This window comes from Delphinapterus leucas, chromosome 8, assembly GCF_059928025.1.
Source record: "Delphinapterus leucas isolate spDelLeu-1000000601 "Yukka" chromosome 8, BTC_Dleu_Yukka2, whole genome shotgun sequence".
NCBI lineage: Eukaryota > Metazoa > Chordata > Mammalia > Artiodactyla > Monodontidae > Delphinapterus > Delphinapterus leucas.
Genome location: NC_143136.1, coordinates 54,917,833 through 54,929,723, shown reverse-complemented (window position 1 = coordinate 54,929,723; position 11,891 = coordinate 54,917,833). Strand labels below are relative to the sequence as shown.

General features: G+C 40.6%; 1 protein-coding gene and 1 pseudogene across 4 annotated transcripts in view; one reads left to right on the top strand and one right to left on the bottom strand.

The window, feature by feature from the left end:
- The first annotated feature begins 445 nt into the window (after positions 1-445).
- Positions 446-11,891, top strand: part of PLEKHA3 (pleckstrin homology domain containing A3) — a 137,190-nt gene continuing 125,744 nt past the window's right edge. For 3 of the 4 annotated variants that reach the window (XR_004022488.2, XR_004022489.2, XR_016394119.1), the window contains exons 1-3: positions 446-880; positions 4,666-4,782; positions 9,359-9,514. Coding sequence is in view for 1 of the 4 variants with exons in the window: in XM_022570135.3 (XP_022425843.1) it covers positions 841-880; positions 4,666-4,782; positions 9,359-9,514 (313 nt within the window). In the remaining 3 variants the exon portion in view is untranslated. The remainder of the gene's footprint in view (positions 881-4,665; positions 4,783-9,358; positions 9,515-11,891) is intronic. The other variant, XM_022570135.3, reaches the window with a different exon arrangement.
- Positions 4,974-5,969, bottom strand: LOC111172917 (small ribosomal subunit protein eS26 pseudogene; annotated as a pseudogene).

Below are 11,891 nucleotides of genomic sequence, written 5' to 3'. Positions count from 1 at the left end.
CCTGAATGGGAGAAGGATACGAAGGAAACATAAAGAGGAGGCTTTTTTTGTGTGTGAAAAAAAAACAACCACCAGAAAGACCTGAGGCTCAGTTACAGGAAAACCTGAGAGGCCTACGAGTGCGACGTGGGTGGGGGAGGGGGGGCGGCTAGTCCTCGGGTCGGCCCGGGGGCTGCGCACGTAGCCAGGTCCGAGTCCGCCGGTCCCGGGCCCTGAGGCTTAGGCCCCGGGGGGCCGTCGGTCCGGGGCTCAGCGTTCTGGGTGAGAGCGGGAGCCCAGGGCCGCCAGCCGAGGGCCTGTGGGAGGATGAGGAGGAGTCACGGCTCCGACCCGCCCTCCTCGCGCACCCTCCGGCTGGGCTGAGCCGCAGCAAGGCTCGCCCGCTCCTCCAGCCCCGCCGCCGGGGAGGGGTTTCCCGGGACGTGCCGGCCCCTTTCATCCAGGAAGTGAAAGCGACGTCGGGGTCAATGAAAACAAACGAGAGATCTGGGGGAGGAAAGGAAGGCGGGCGAGGAGGAAGGAGCGCCGGGGCGCGGAAGGGAGCAGCAGGGCGGTGGGAGCGCGAGCGGGAGGCCGGCCGTGGTCCCGACTTTGCCGCCGCCTCCGGGGCTCGCCCGGGGATGTTTCAAGGCCCCCAAGCACCGCGCGGCGGCCGCCGTCCCGGCCTCTGAGGGCCGCCACGTCCCGGCAGCGCGCGCGGGCTGAGGGCTGCTCTGTGCCGGCTGGGGGCGCCCGGGGAGGGGCCCGGGCGGGCCGGGAGGGGCTGCCCAGGCCCCGCGTTACCCCCTTCACTGCGGCCGGCGCCGGGCCAGGAGGATGCGCGGCGCCGGGCTGTGAAGCATGGAGGGAGTTCTGTACAAGTGGACCAACTATCTCACGGGTATGAGGGCTCGACTGACCGGGGTGGGGGTGGGGGCGGCGGGGAGAGAACTTGGACGGGCTCAGGCAGGGAGGCTGCGGAGAAGGCGGGTAAGGGGCTCCTCCTCCCTCTGCCAGGCCGGCGGGGACCCTCACAGCGAATCGGTTCTGTCTGGTTCCCGGGCTTAATCGCTCTCTCTGTCCCTTGTAAGTGCCCATCTGGCCTCTGCAGGGGACAGTTCGAGGCTGCGCACCATCCTGAGGGTGGGAAGTGCACCTGACCGTTTCTTTGCCCGTGTAATAATACTTCTGTTTTCTCCTGTAGCTTCCGGAACCATTCCTAGTCACTCTACATGTGTTGCTGCAGTCTCTGCCTTTACTTACACTTAATTCAGCATTTTGTTGATAACTGAGTTGTTGGGGCATAGGACTGTAATGGGCCCTTTAAAATCAAGATTTCGTTTTAGGAAATCTTTTCACTCTTTCTTTTAATTTTCCTTAGCAACACGGTTTATTTTAAAAGTTCTCTTCGTTGAAGTTGTTCAAGCATAGCAAGCAAGATTTTGGAAGCTGTTCCCAGATTATATTCTCTTAGGGGTTGATTGTCAATGAGTTATCCTTATGTTTTGGTATTCAGGTAAGTGTGTGAGAAATTGTGGGAGAAAGTGCAAGACACAGAAGGTGGAGCAGGCAAATCAGTTTCACTCATGAAGTTGGTTGAAAGGAAGAACACCAAAGAACTAGGTGTTTCTGTAGAAATAAGAGACCAGCAGGGAAGGGCCCGTTTCCATGACACCAACAGTCTGGTTTATTAAAAGAGCCTTAAATCTGAGTTGTAGTCCCATCTCTGCCATCAGCTAACAGTAAGGACAAGTCACTTTTTCCTCTCAAGATCTGTCTCATAGGGCAGGGGTGATCAACTAGTTTATCCTGAAGGTGTCTTCCAACTCCAGAATTCTGTGATCTCACCAAATTAGAGGAAGGGGAGTGGATTTAAAGTAAGATTAAATAGCAAACAGATTTCTTGGTTTAGTGTAATAGGCCAGTCTTGATTTGCTGCCCACTTGTTCACTCTGCCAAAAGTATTGAACCCCTTAGTAATTGTATCAGACATTCAACTTGTGTCCATCTGACCTTGTGCAAAATTTGCACAGAAACACTTAAAGACATAAGCACTGAGCTATAATTGTCTCTTTTTTTGATTAGTTGGAATGTTAAAGACATTTATAGCAGCGAATGCTTTACATTTATGATACATGGATGCTTTGTTTGCATTAGAATGTCAAACACTTCATTTCTGTAACTGGTATGTTTTAACAGGAAACATTTAATAAAACGGGGCAAATTTTTTTTATTAGGCATTTTCACATGGGCTGTTGTGAGAACAGTTATACTGTTTAGTTTAACTTTGAGATGGTAGTTACTCTGCTTTGAGATGCAGATGACCACCTCATTGCAAACATTCTAAGCGCGCAGTGGCTTGGGAGGTCATGTGAGGATCTTATGCATAGCCCAGAGCAATGGGTGATTACTAAGATGAGTCAAAATTTATTCCTGGAGCTAAATGTGGTCTTAGTGGCCCTCTTTCTCATCTCCTGTCGCTGAGCACCAGCTGGTTGAGCTTTTAACGTTGTGTACTTAAGGTTTTAATCTTCGCAGAGCATTTAAGTTAACTGCTAGTATGCAGTGTAGAAGCTTGATGAAATGAAATCTTTTGTTTGGAAGAATTCTATTTTTAAAATTTAAATTTGGCTCAGTGGCATGCTGATTATTACTTTTAGTTCCTCTTAGGTCAGAAGGATGAATAGCTGTTCATACTAAGTGATCTTTAAGGAACCTTCCAGTTTGATGACAGTGTGCTTTAAGAATCCTTTGTAGAGAATAAGAATTTCAGTAACATTTGGTAGTTTGAGATAAAAAAGAATGTGTGTTGTGAAAAGGTATTAGAAAAAGGAATACCTATGAATTTTTTTCACAGATATAGCCCTTATATATATGTGTGAATCAATTAGAGATTGTTTCATTAAATATTTCTTCAAAGAGGTATGTAGAGATCATTAACAGTCTTAGATTAATATACTTAACTATAGTCACTTTTCAAGTTGGTACAAATTCTAAATGATCATTTTGCTCAATATTTATTTTAAAGAGATATTGAATCACAATAATGCAGGCTTACAAAATCACAATTTGTCCTGTAGGCACACTAGACTGGGGGTAGAGGAGTGTATTTTCACCATAACCTTCTTATAATTTGTTTGCCAAGGTGAATTAATGTTTGGAAAGATACCATCCTCATCATTTCTATGCATGCCCAATACATTATGGATATACTGGATATACTGTGTATCTGTACTCTTATGGGTAACAGGCAGTATCTCAGTTTTCTGTAATCACTCATTCGTTCAATCACTTGAGAATTAAATTTTTTTTTAGTACCTGTTGTGTGCCAAGCACCTTTCCCAGGTTTTGGGAATTCAGTGATGAACAAGATAAAGTTCATGTACCAGAAGAACTTACCTTCTAATTTGCTAGACCTCATTAAGGAATATAGAGTTTCATAAAAAGAATTTTCCAAGCCTCTGAAACTTGGTTTTGTATATCCATCCCTCTGAACTGTATTATCACATTCCCTGCTGTTAATCTTTTTATGATTACTCAGCATTGTCATTTCAAAAGTGTTATAGGTAAAGCCTTTTGGGGAGGTAAATCCTGGGCCTATATCAGGATGTAAGAATGATTCCCCTATCTGTCACTGTCTTGGTACTATTTGGCCCAGAAAAACTGAACTGATTAATATAGCAGACAGTGTCTAAAGTGACCAGGCTGAATGGTGATTTAACAGTCACAGAAAGAACAAGGGCAGTCGCACTGCCTCCAGCATGGTCACCATGTTATTAATCAGTGAACTGTTGTAAATTAGTGGCATGCTTGATAAGATTTCAGGGAACACTGAGTTTGGCTTGCAAGAGTGGGAGTTGAGCTTCAAGGAAAGACATCATCACCCCCAGCTTCGCATTAGAGCCAAGTCTGTGATAGTTGTGTGCTGTAGTCACTGAGTCAATGCTAATTAAATGAATGATTTCAATTTCTAGCATTTCTGCCTGAGCTGTGCAACAGCAGGGCAAGGAGAGAGGAGTGGTGACTCCATGCTCTCACCACAGGGTATGCAACTTCTTTGTGAGAGACTGTAAATCATTCAGCACTCACTGTGTGCAAGGGAGTTGGCTTAGGTGGAGTATTTTATAGGAGAGAGGAAAGCCACATTGCAGAATTAGAGGGCGAGGTGGCACTTGAGAGGTCTTCTTGTTCAATTCACTCATTTTGGAGACTGGGAATTTTTGATATTTAATGGGATGAAAATTTGTCTCAGGTTATTCAACCTGGGACAAAGAATGATAACAAAACTAGGGCTAGAATCCATGTCTTCTGTTGCTTTTTCCATTATGTTATAACCTGACTCTGTTTCCCTTAGAAAAAAGGGGCAGTTGTGTTTGGGCTATTTTCTGTGTGTAGGGCTATTTTTGAAGATGGGTCTGATGGGTTGTTAATGAGAAGGTTGTAAGCCAGAATAAAGGTATTATTCCCCATATTTATTCTGATCTAGAGGTTTCTCCAGAAATCTCTTCCAGCAAAATGGAGATTGATGCAAGAGTATTTTGGGCAGATCTTGGCAATTAAAAATTTCATTGTCAGAATGTTATTTTAGACCCAAGAAATGACATGGATGGTAAATTTTGTAATCATAGTTTTCTTTGTGATTAAAGTACTTTTTTATTGCTGTTTTGTTATTTATGATCTTTGTAGGTTGGCAGCCTCGTTGGTTTGTTTTAGATAATGGAATCCTGTCCTACTATGATTCACAGGATGATGTTTGCAAAGGGAGCAAAGGAAGTATAAAGATGGCAGTTTGTGAAATTAAAGGTAAGTGAATATATGGAATTAAATGAATTTGTAGTTAGGTAAGTAAAGGGTTCTTCAGCATACTGCAAAAAGAGGAGAAAAGCATTTCTAACCAGGAAGGGATCTTCTAATGCCATTTATCTCCTTAGCGTTCAGAAGTGGCACTTAGCATTGTTAGGCACAATTTTTGATATTTCTCCCTCTATAAATATACTTTGAATTGAAATTCGAAGTGCTAGTGCTAGTCTTCCAATGTGGACTTGAAAAAGCAATTTCTTGTGGATGCCACTTTAGTGCCCATGCTGAGTCTACAAGTGTTTTCTTTCATTTTCATTGAAGCGTGTTGTAAAGATTGGAAGCTGAACTCTAAAGATGATGAGGCCAGCGCAGGTTTTTGGTAAAGTATGAACTCAGAGTCATAAACTCTGGTTCTTTGCTGAATTGGAAATAAGCTCTTCTGGGTAATAGAGATGTTTTTCCTTTCTTTTTCTTCTTTTTTTAATGATCTTGAGAGTTTCAAGGAGTACTGGTCAGGAATATTGTAGGAAGCTCCTCTATCAGAATTTGTCTGGTGTTTTTCCCATGATTAGACTGGGGTTACGGGTTTTAGGGAGGAAGATCGCATCAGGAGTACATGCTGTCAACATGATACACCATTTTTTTTTCCAATGTATAATTTCCATTTTAATATTTTTTTTGGAGAGGATGGTTTTTCTTCAGTCTATAAGGACTTAGTCTTTACATGGACTTTGGTGGAGGTCATGGGGCAGCTTCCGCAGGTCTAAACTGGGGCGGGAGTGTTTGGTCCGTCTGGGATGAGCTTCACGGGAATGATTCCTGACTATCTTGCTGTGACTGGCACAACTCACGCAGTCATGTAGTTTTGATGTAAGTACAGGTGGGGAAGCACATAGGAATCGAAGACACTTACTTCCGAAATGTCCCCGATGGCTGCGGCCTCTACTGTGTTAATTAATGACCTTAATGGTGTCCTTGGGCACGCATTGGGCGAAGTTGGTGCAGTGAATAGGCGGCACGTGGCCACGGCCCTTTTTCGGCATAACTGTTGTTCCTTCTTTTCTTCGTCATCTTGGAAGTGAGGACCCGAGAGAGCTGACATACCACTCTTGACATTAACCTTGACCACCTGTCTGAGGTAGTGTCTGTCAGATTTCTCTACTGTAAAGTTACCTTCCCCACTCCTTTTCCATATTGTGCTTTTTCAAAAGGGGAGAAAAAAGCAGTAAGTCATGCTGTAATTTTCATGAAGGAAGGTTTCATGGACCATTGATTCATTTGTGTGTGTGGTTGGGATATGTGGGGTGCAAGTAGGTAGGAGAAATCATACAAAGTGGTAATGAAAAGTATTGAATTCTTCAAAGAGAATTGAAGGAAAAAATAAAGCACTAGAGAAGGGCGTGTTAAACCCTACAGGGGGTCATGGCTACATAAGATATAGAAACACTTCAGCGTTGTTACTTGCATATTCTCTGAACTATATGAGGTGTAATTTTGTTTTATTTTTATAAATCACACAAGAAAAGCACATTCAAAGCATGAATTTTTATTTTTTAAAAAAATTATGGGAACTTCCCTGGCCATCCAGTGGTTAAGACTCTGTGATCCCACTGCATGGGGCACACAGGGTTTGGTACTTGGTTGGGGTAAGATCCCACATGCCACGCACTGCGGCCAAAAAACAAAAAAAAGATATAAAAAAAAATGATGGTTTTATCTCATCTTATTCTTCATATTTGATTCCAAATGAGATTCTGACTCTTGTCAGAAATCAAACTACATTCAAAGTTCAAAGATTTGACAACCTTGAGGATATTTAAAAGACTGTTAGTGGCAGAATTCTCAAGGCAACTCTAGCACTTTTTCAAGCCATGGCAGCGTTATTGTTGTCCTTGTTATTTGTTTACAGAATAAGATACAGAAATGGGCACAGATCTTCAATATTCAGCCTTAAGAATGCTTACAAAGTGAATACACTTGTGTAATCACCACCCAGATCAAGAATTAGAATATTATCAGCATTCTAGATGCTGGGATAATAATCATGTTATCTCAGCCACTAATCTCTCTAAAAGGTTACCATTAATCTGACTTTTATCACCATATTTAAGTATTGCCTGCTTTTGAGCATTATATAACTGGAATAAATCAATGTTTTCTTTTGTGTCTGGCTTAACATTATATTTGCGAAATTCATCTATGTCGTTCTTTGTAACAGTTCACCATTCTTACTGATGTGTTGTAATATTTTTATTGTGTGATTGTCCCACAGTTTGGCTCTCCATTCTAGTATTGATGGGTGTTTGTTTTTTCCATTTTGTTTCCATTTTGGGACTATAATAAGTAAAGCTGCCATAAACGTTCTCATATATTTATTTTGTTGAACATATATATGCGTTTCTGTTCAGTATATATCTAGAACTGGAGTGGAATTGCTAAGGGAGACATTGAATATTCATACATTCAGCTTTAACAGATATTAAAGGAAATACTATTCTTGACTTCTGTTAAAACAGTAAGGCACAAAGAAGCAGACTTACAGATGTAGAGAACAAGCTAGCTGTAGAGAACAAGCTAGCATTACCAGTGGGGAGAGAGGAGGGAGGAGGAGCAAGATAGAGGTAAAAGCTTAAGAGGCACAAGCTACCGTGTATAAAATAAATAAGCTACAAGGATGTATTGTACAGCACAGGGAGTGTAGGCAATATTTTATAATAACTATAAGTAGAGTATAGTCTATAAAAATTTTTAATCTCTATGTTGAACGGCTGAAACTAGTATAATGTTGTAAATCAACTATACCTCAATTTAAAAAAATTATTTAAAAAACCCAGTAAGGCAGACTTTACTCAGGTCTGTTGGAATAGGTATAGGAGCTACTGCAATGGAGTTTTGCAGTAGGGGAGAGAAATTGGGCTCAACTCTGAATACAACAAGGAAAAGTGGGAGTTTATAGCCAAGGAACAGAGTGGCAGGGGGCGAGATAGGGGAATCAGTGGATGGAAAATTATAAGGATGAAACTTCAGAGATAAAGGGGGATTCTGATTAAACAGACCTAACGGGATTCTTATTGGAGGCAGGTCAGGGCGATCAGATATTATTACCTGGGGGTGGTGGGAAGTGGAATTTGGTCAGATAAGGAGGGTGATCAGATATTGAGAGTGGGGGATTCTGGCTAAACTGACTTAGTAGGATGTTTGCTAAAAGTGGACTCTACTAGGACAGAGCTGGAAGCCCCAGATCGGGCCTAGTCAAGCAGAGGGTTCAGAAGAGCCCAACAAGTTTGATCAAGGAGAGACTTTTTGTCTCAGATAATGCCAAACTGTTTACCAAAGTAATTGTACCAATTTGTTTTTCAACTAGTATGAGAGTTTCAGTTGCTTTTCATCCTTGCCAAAGCTTACTATTAGCAATTTGAAGATTTTGAATTCTTCTACTATACCTAGTGCTATCTCATGGTGGTTTTTTTTTTTTAAACACTAATAGATTGAACCACTGTTAAATTTATTTATTTATTTATTTTTGGCTGCGTCGGATCTTCGTTGCTGTGCACGGGCTTTCTCTAGTTGCGGCAAGCGGGAGCTACTCTTTGTTGCGGCGTGCGGGCTTCTCATTGCGGTGGCTTCTCTTGTTGCGGAGCACGGGCTCTAGGCACGCGGGCTTCAGTAGTTGTGGCACGTGGGCTCAGTAGTTGTGACTGGCGGGCTCTAGAGCACAGGCTCAGTAGTTGTGGCACACAGGCTTAGTTGCTCCTCGGCATGTAGGATCTTCCCGGATCAGGGCTCGAACCTGTGTCCCCTGCATTGGCAGGCAGATTCTTAACCGCTGCGCCACCAGGGAGATCCCTCTTATGGTGGTTTTAACGTGCATTTTTTTCAATAACTAATGATGTTGAGTATTTTTTCAGATATTAATCAGGCATTTGAACATCCTCTTCTTTTGAAGTCCCTTTTCAAGTCTTTGGCCCAATTTCTAAACTGAGCTATCTTTCACATTGATTTGTAGGAGTTCTTCGTATAGTCTGAATGAGTTTTCATACTGCAGATAATTCTCCTGATCTGTAGTTTGTGTTTTCATTCTGTTAATGGTATCTTTTGACGAACAGAAGTTTTTAATTTCAGTAATACCCAATTTGTCAAAAATTTTTTTAATTAGAACTTTTTATGTCCTATTTAAGAAATCTTCTTGAAGGTTTATTGTTTTACCTTTTATATTTAGGTCAATTTTAGGTTGGTGGTTGACGTAAAATTCTGTAAAAAAGAGTGTGATAAGTGTGACAGGGGTACTGGTGGCCCCAGGGGAGGGAGTTCTTAGATCTCACTTTTCAGTAGTTAATTTGTTGTTGTTTTCTGTTCACATGCTACCACCACTTTGACACCACTGCCAGCCTGGGTATATGTGAGAATGGTGGCTTGGAGGGTACCCCTGGATACCCCTTAAGGAGGTGTCACTGCCTGCCTCTTGAATCAGAGTTTGTTGTTTTAGGTCTGAAACATCTAATACTGTGTAAGTGATGATTTGATTCTCCACAAATTACTTGAGTTCGTGACTATATTTCCCCTTTGTTTATCATCGTAGTCCATTCAGCAGACAACACAAGAATGGAATTAATCATTCCAGGAGAGCAGCATTTCTACATGAAGGCAGTGAATGCAGCTGAAAGACAAAGGTGGCTGGTTGCTTTGGGGAGCTCCAAAGCCTGTTTGTCTGATACTAGGACTAAAAAAGAAAAAGGTAACTATACATTTTTCCTTTGTGGTGAGAATATTTTCTTAAACATAAATGTAAATTGTCATGTTCACTTATAGTAATTTATCCCAAAGAAATAATCAGAAATGTAGAAGATCTATGTACATAGATGTTCATTATAGTGAAAAAATTTATAAACATTGCCAAGGTTTAAATTTAGGGGAATGGTTCAGTAAACTATATAGTGCTTTCATAGGCTGATATATTATGTAGCCAGTAAAATGTTTACAAGGAATTTTAATGATATGAGAAAATGCCCAAAGTTGAGTGATAATTGAAAAAAGCAGGATTCAAAATTACATAGCCACTCCTTGGCCAGCTCAGGAAAGATATGTAAGAATTGGTCAGGTTGTTACCTTTGGAAAGGGAATTTGTGGGAGACACTCACTTTTCACTTTATACCCTTTGACCGTAACTTTTGACTTTACCAGCTACAGATATTGCCCGTTCAAAAGCAAAGCAAGGGACTTCCCTGTTGGTCCAGTGGTTAGGACTCAGCGCTTTCACTGCCATGGCCCTGGGTTCAATCCTTGGTCGGGGAACTAAGATCCCGCAAGCTACGCATCCGTGGCCAAAAAGAAAAAAAAAAGAGCCAAGCAAATAACTTATGGTATTAGTTCAATTATATGCAGATATAATGTGAAAATAATAACAGTATTTATATCTTGGTAGTGAGACTGCAGTTTTTTTCCCTATATATTTTTGATTTTCAAAAATTTTCACTGAACATGTATTACTTTTATAATTAAAAAACAATAGAAGTTATTTAAATTAGTGAAAACAACTAAATTGTGGGTTATTGAAAAATGAAGGCTAAGGATTGAATTTATAACAGTTTTCAAATATGTGAAAGAACATCACGGATAGAGTATGGTTAAGGGTAGGATAAGAAGGAATGAGGACTTCCTTGGTGGTCCAGTGGTTAAGACTTCGCCTTCCAATGCTGGGGGTGCGGGTTCCATCCCTGGTTGGGGAGCTAAGATCCCACGTGCCTTCACGAGCAGAAAACAAAAAAACAGAAACAATATTGTAACAAATTCAATAAAGACTTTAAAAATGGTCCACATCGGGAAAAAAAAAAAAAAAAAAGAGGGAATGAATAGTCACAATAGCCAAAAGGTAGAAACAACCCCCCAAATGTTTATAGACAGATGAATGGATAAACATAGTATGGTATATACATAAAATGGTATTCAGCCTTATTATAAAGGAAGGAAATTCTAACAGATGCTACACTGATGAATCTTGAATATGTGCTAAGTGAAATAAGCCAGTCACAAAAGGACAAATATTGTATTATTCCACTTATGTGGGGTACCTAGAGTCGTCAAATTCATAGAGACAGAAAGTCGAATGGTGATTTCTAAGGGTTAAGGGAGGGGGAAAAGGAGAGTTAGTGTTTAAAGTGTGTAGAGTTTCGGTTGGGGAAGATGAAAAAGTTCTGGAGATGGATGGTTGTACAGTAATGTGAATGTACTTAATGCCATCAAACTGTATACTTAAAAATGGTTAAAATAGTACATTTTGTTATATATATATATATATATATATATATATATCTATCTACAATTAAAAAGAAGGAATGGACTTAAACTTGGGTAAAAATTAGGTTAGGTTAAATGGGCAGATAGAGCTGCTTTGGTCTACTCTGGCTAGAGGGGCTTCATGACTAGTACCACAAAGCAGTGCCACTGGCTCAAAGAATATGGAGAAGCATCAGGATCTACTGTGTATACTTTTTTTCCTTCCTCTGCTGCTTACACATCTAGTTTAGAAGGTATTGGTAAGTGAGTGGCTGAGATTATGGCTGGATGTTTAGTCTGTCTGGATATATTAAAGAAAGGAACATAGGCTTTTAATTAAAAAAAATTCTTAAACCAATACTATGTGAAAATGAAGCTGTGAAAGGAACAGAAGAAAACAAATGAATGTTTATATAGAGCAGTTGTAACTATATAAAAGTTAAAAACTTCTGTTACCAGAATACAATAAAGAAAACTGAAAGAAAGCTGACAGATCTTGAAAAGTATTTGCAGTATTTTGGAGGGATGAAAGATTGCTATCTTTAATGCGTAAGAACTTTTATAAATTATAAATTTATCAATTTATATATTACTAAGAGAAAAACCAAACATTAGAACTGGAAAAATGTGTAAAGGACAAGAAAAGCCAATTCACAAAAAAAGAAATACAAGTGCTTATCAAATTAAAGATGAGTAATGGAATGGAAATATCCTGTATAAGGCATTCATTGTCATCAGCCTGTCTCTGGAAATTAATCTACCTAAACTTCATGTCAGACATATGACAGCCAGTTTTTTCCACCTATCTAAAGAGAAGATGTTTCCTCAGGGAAAACCTT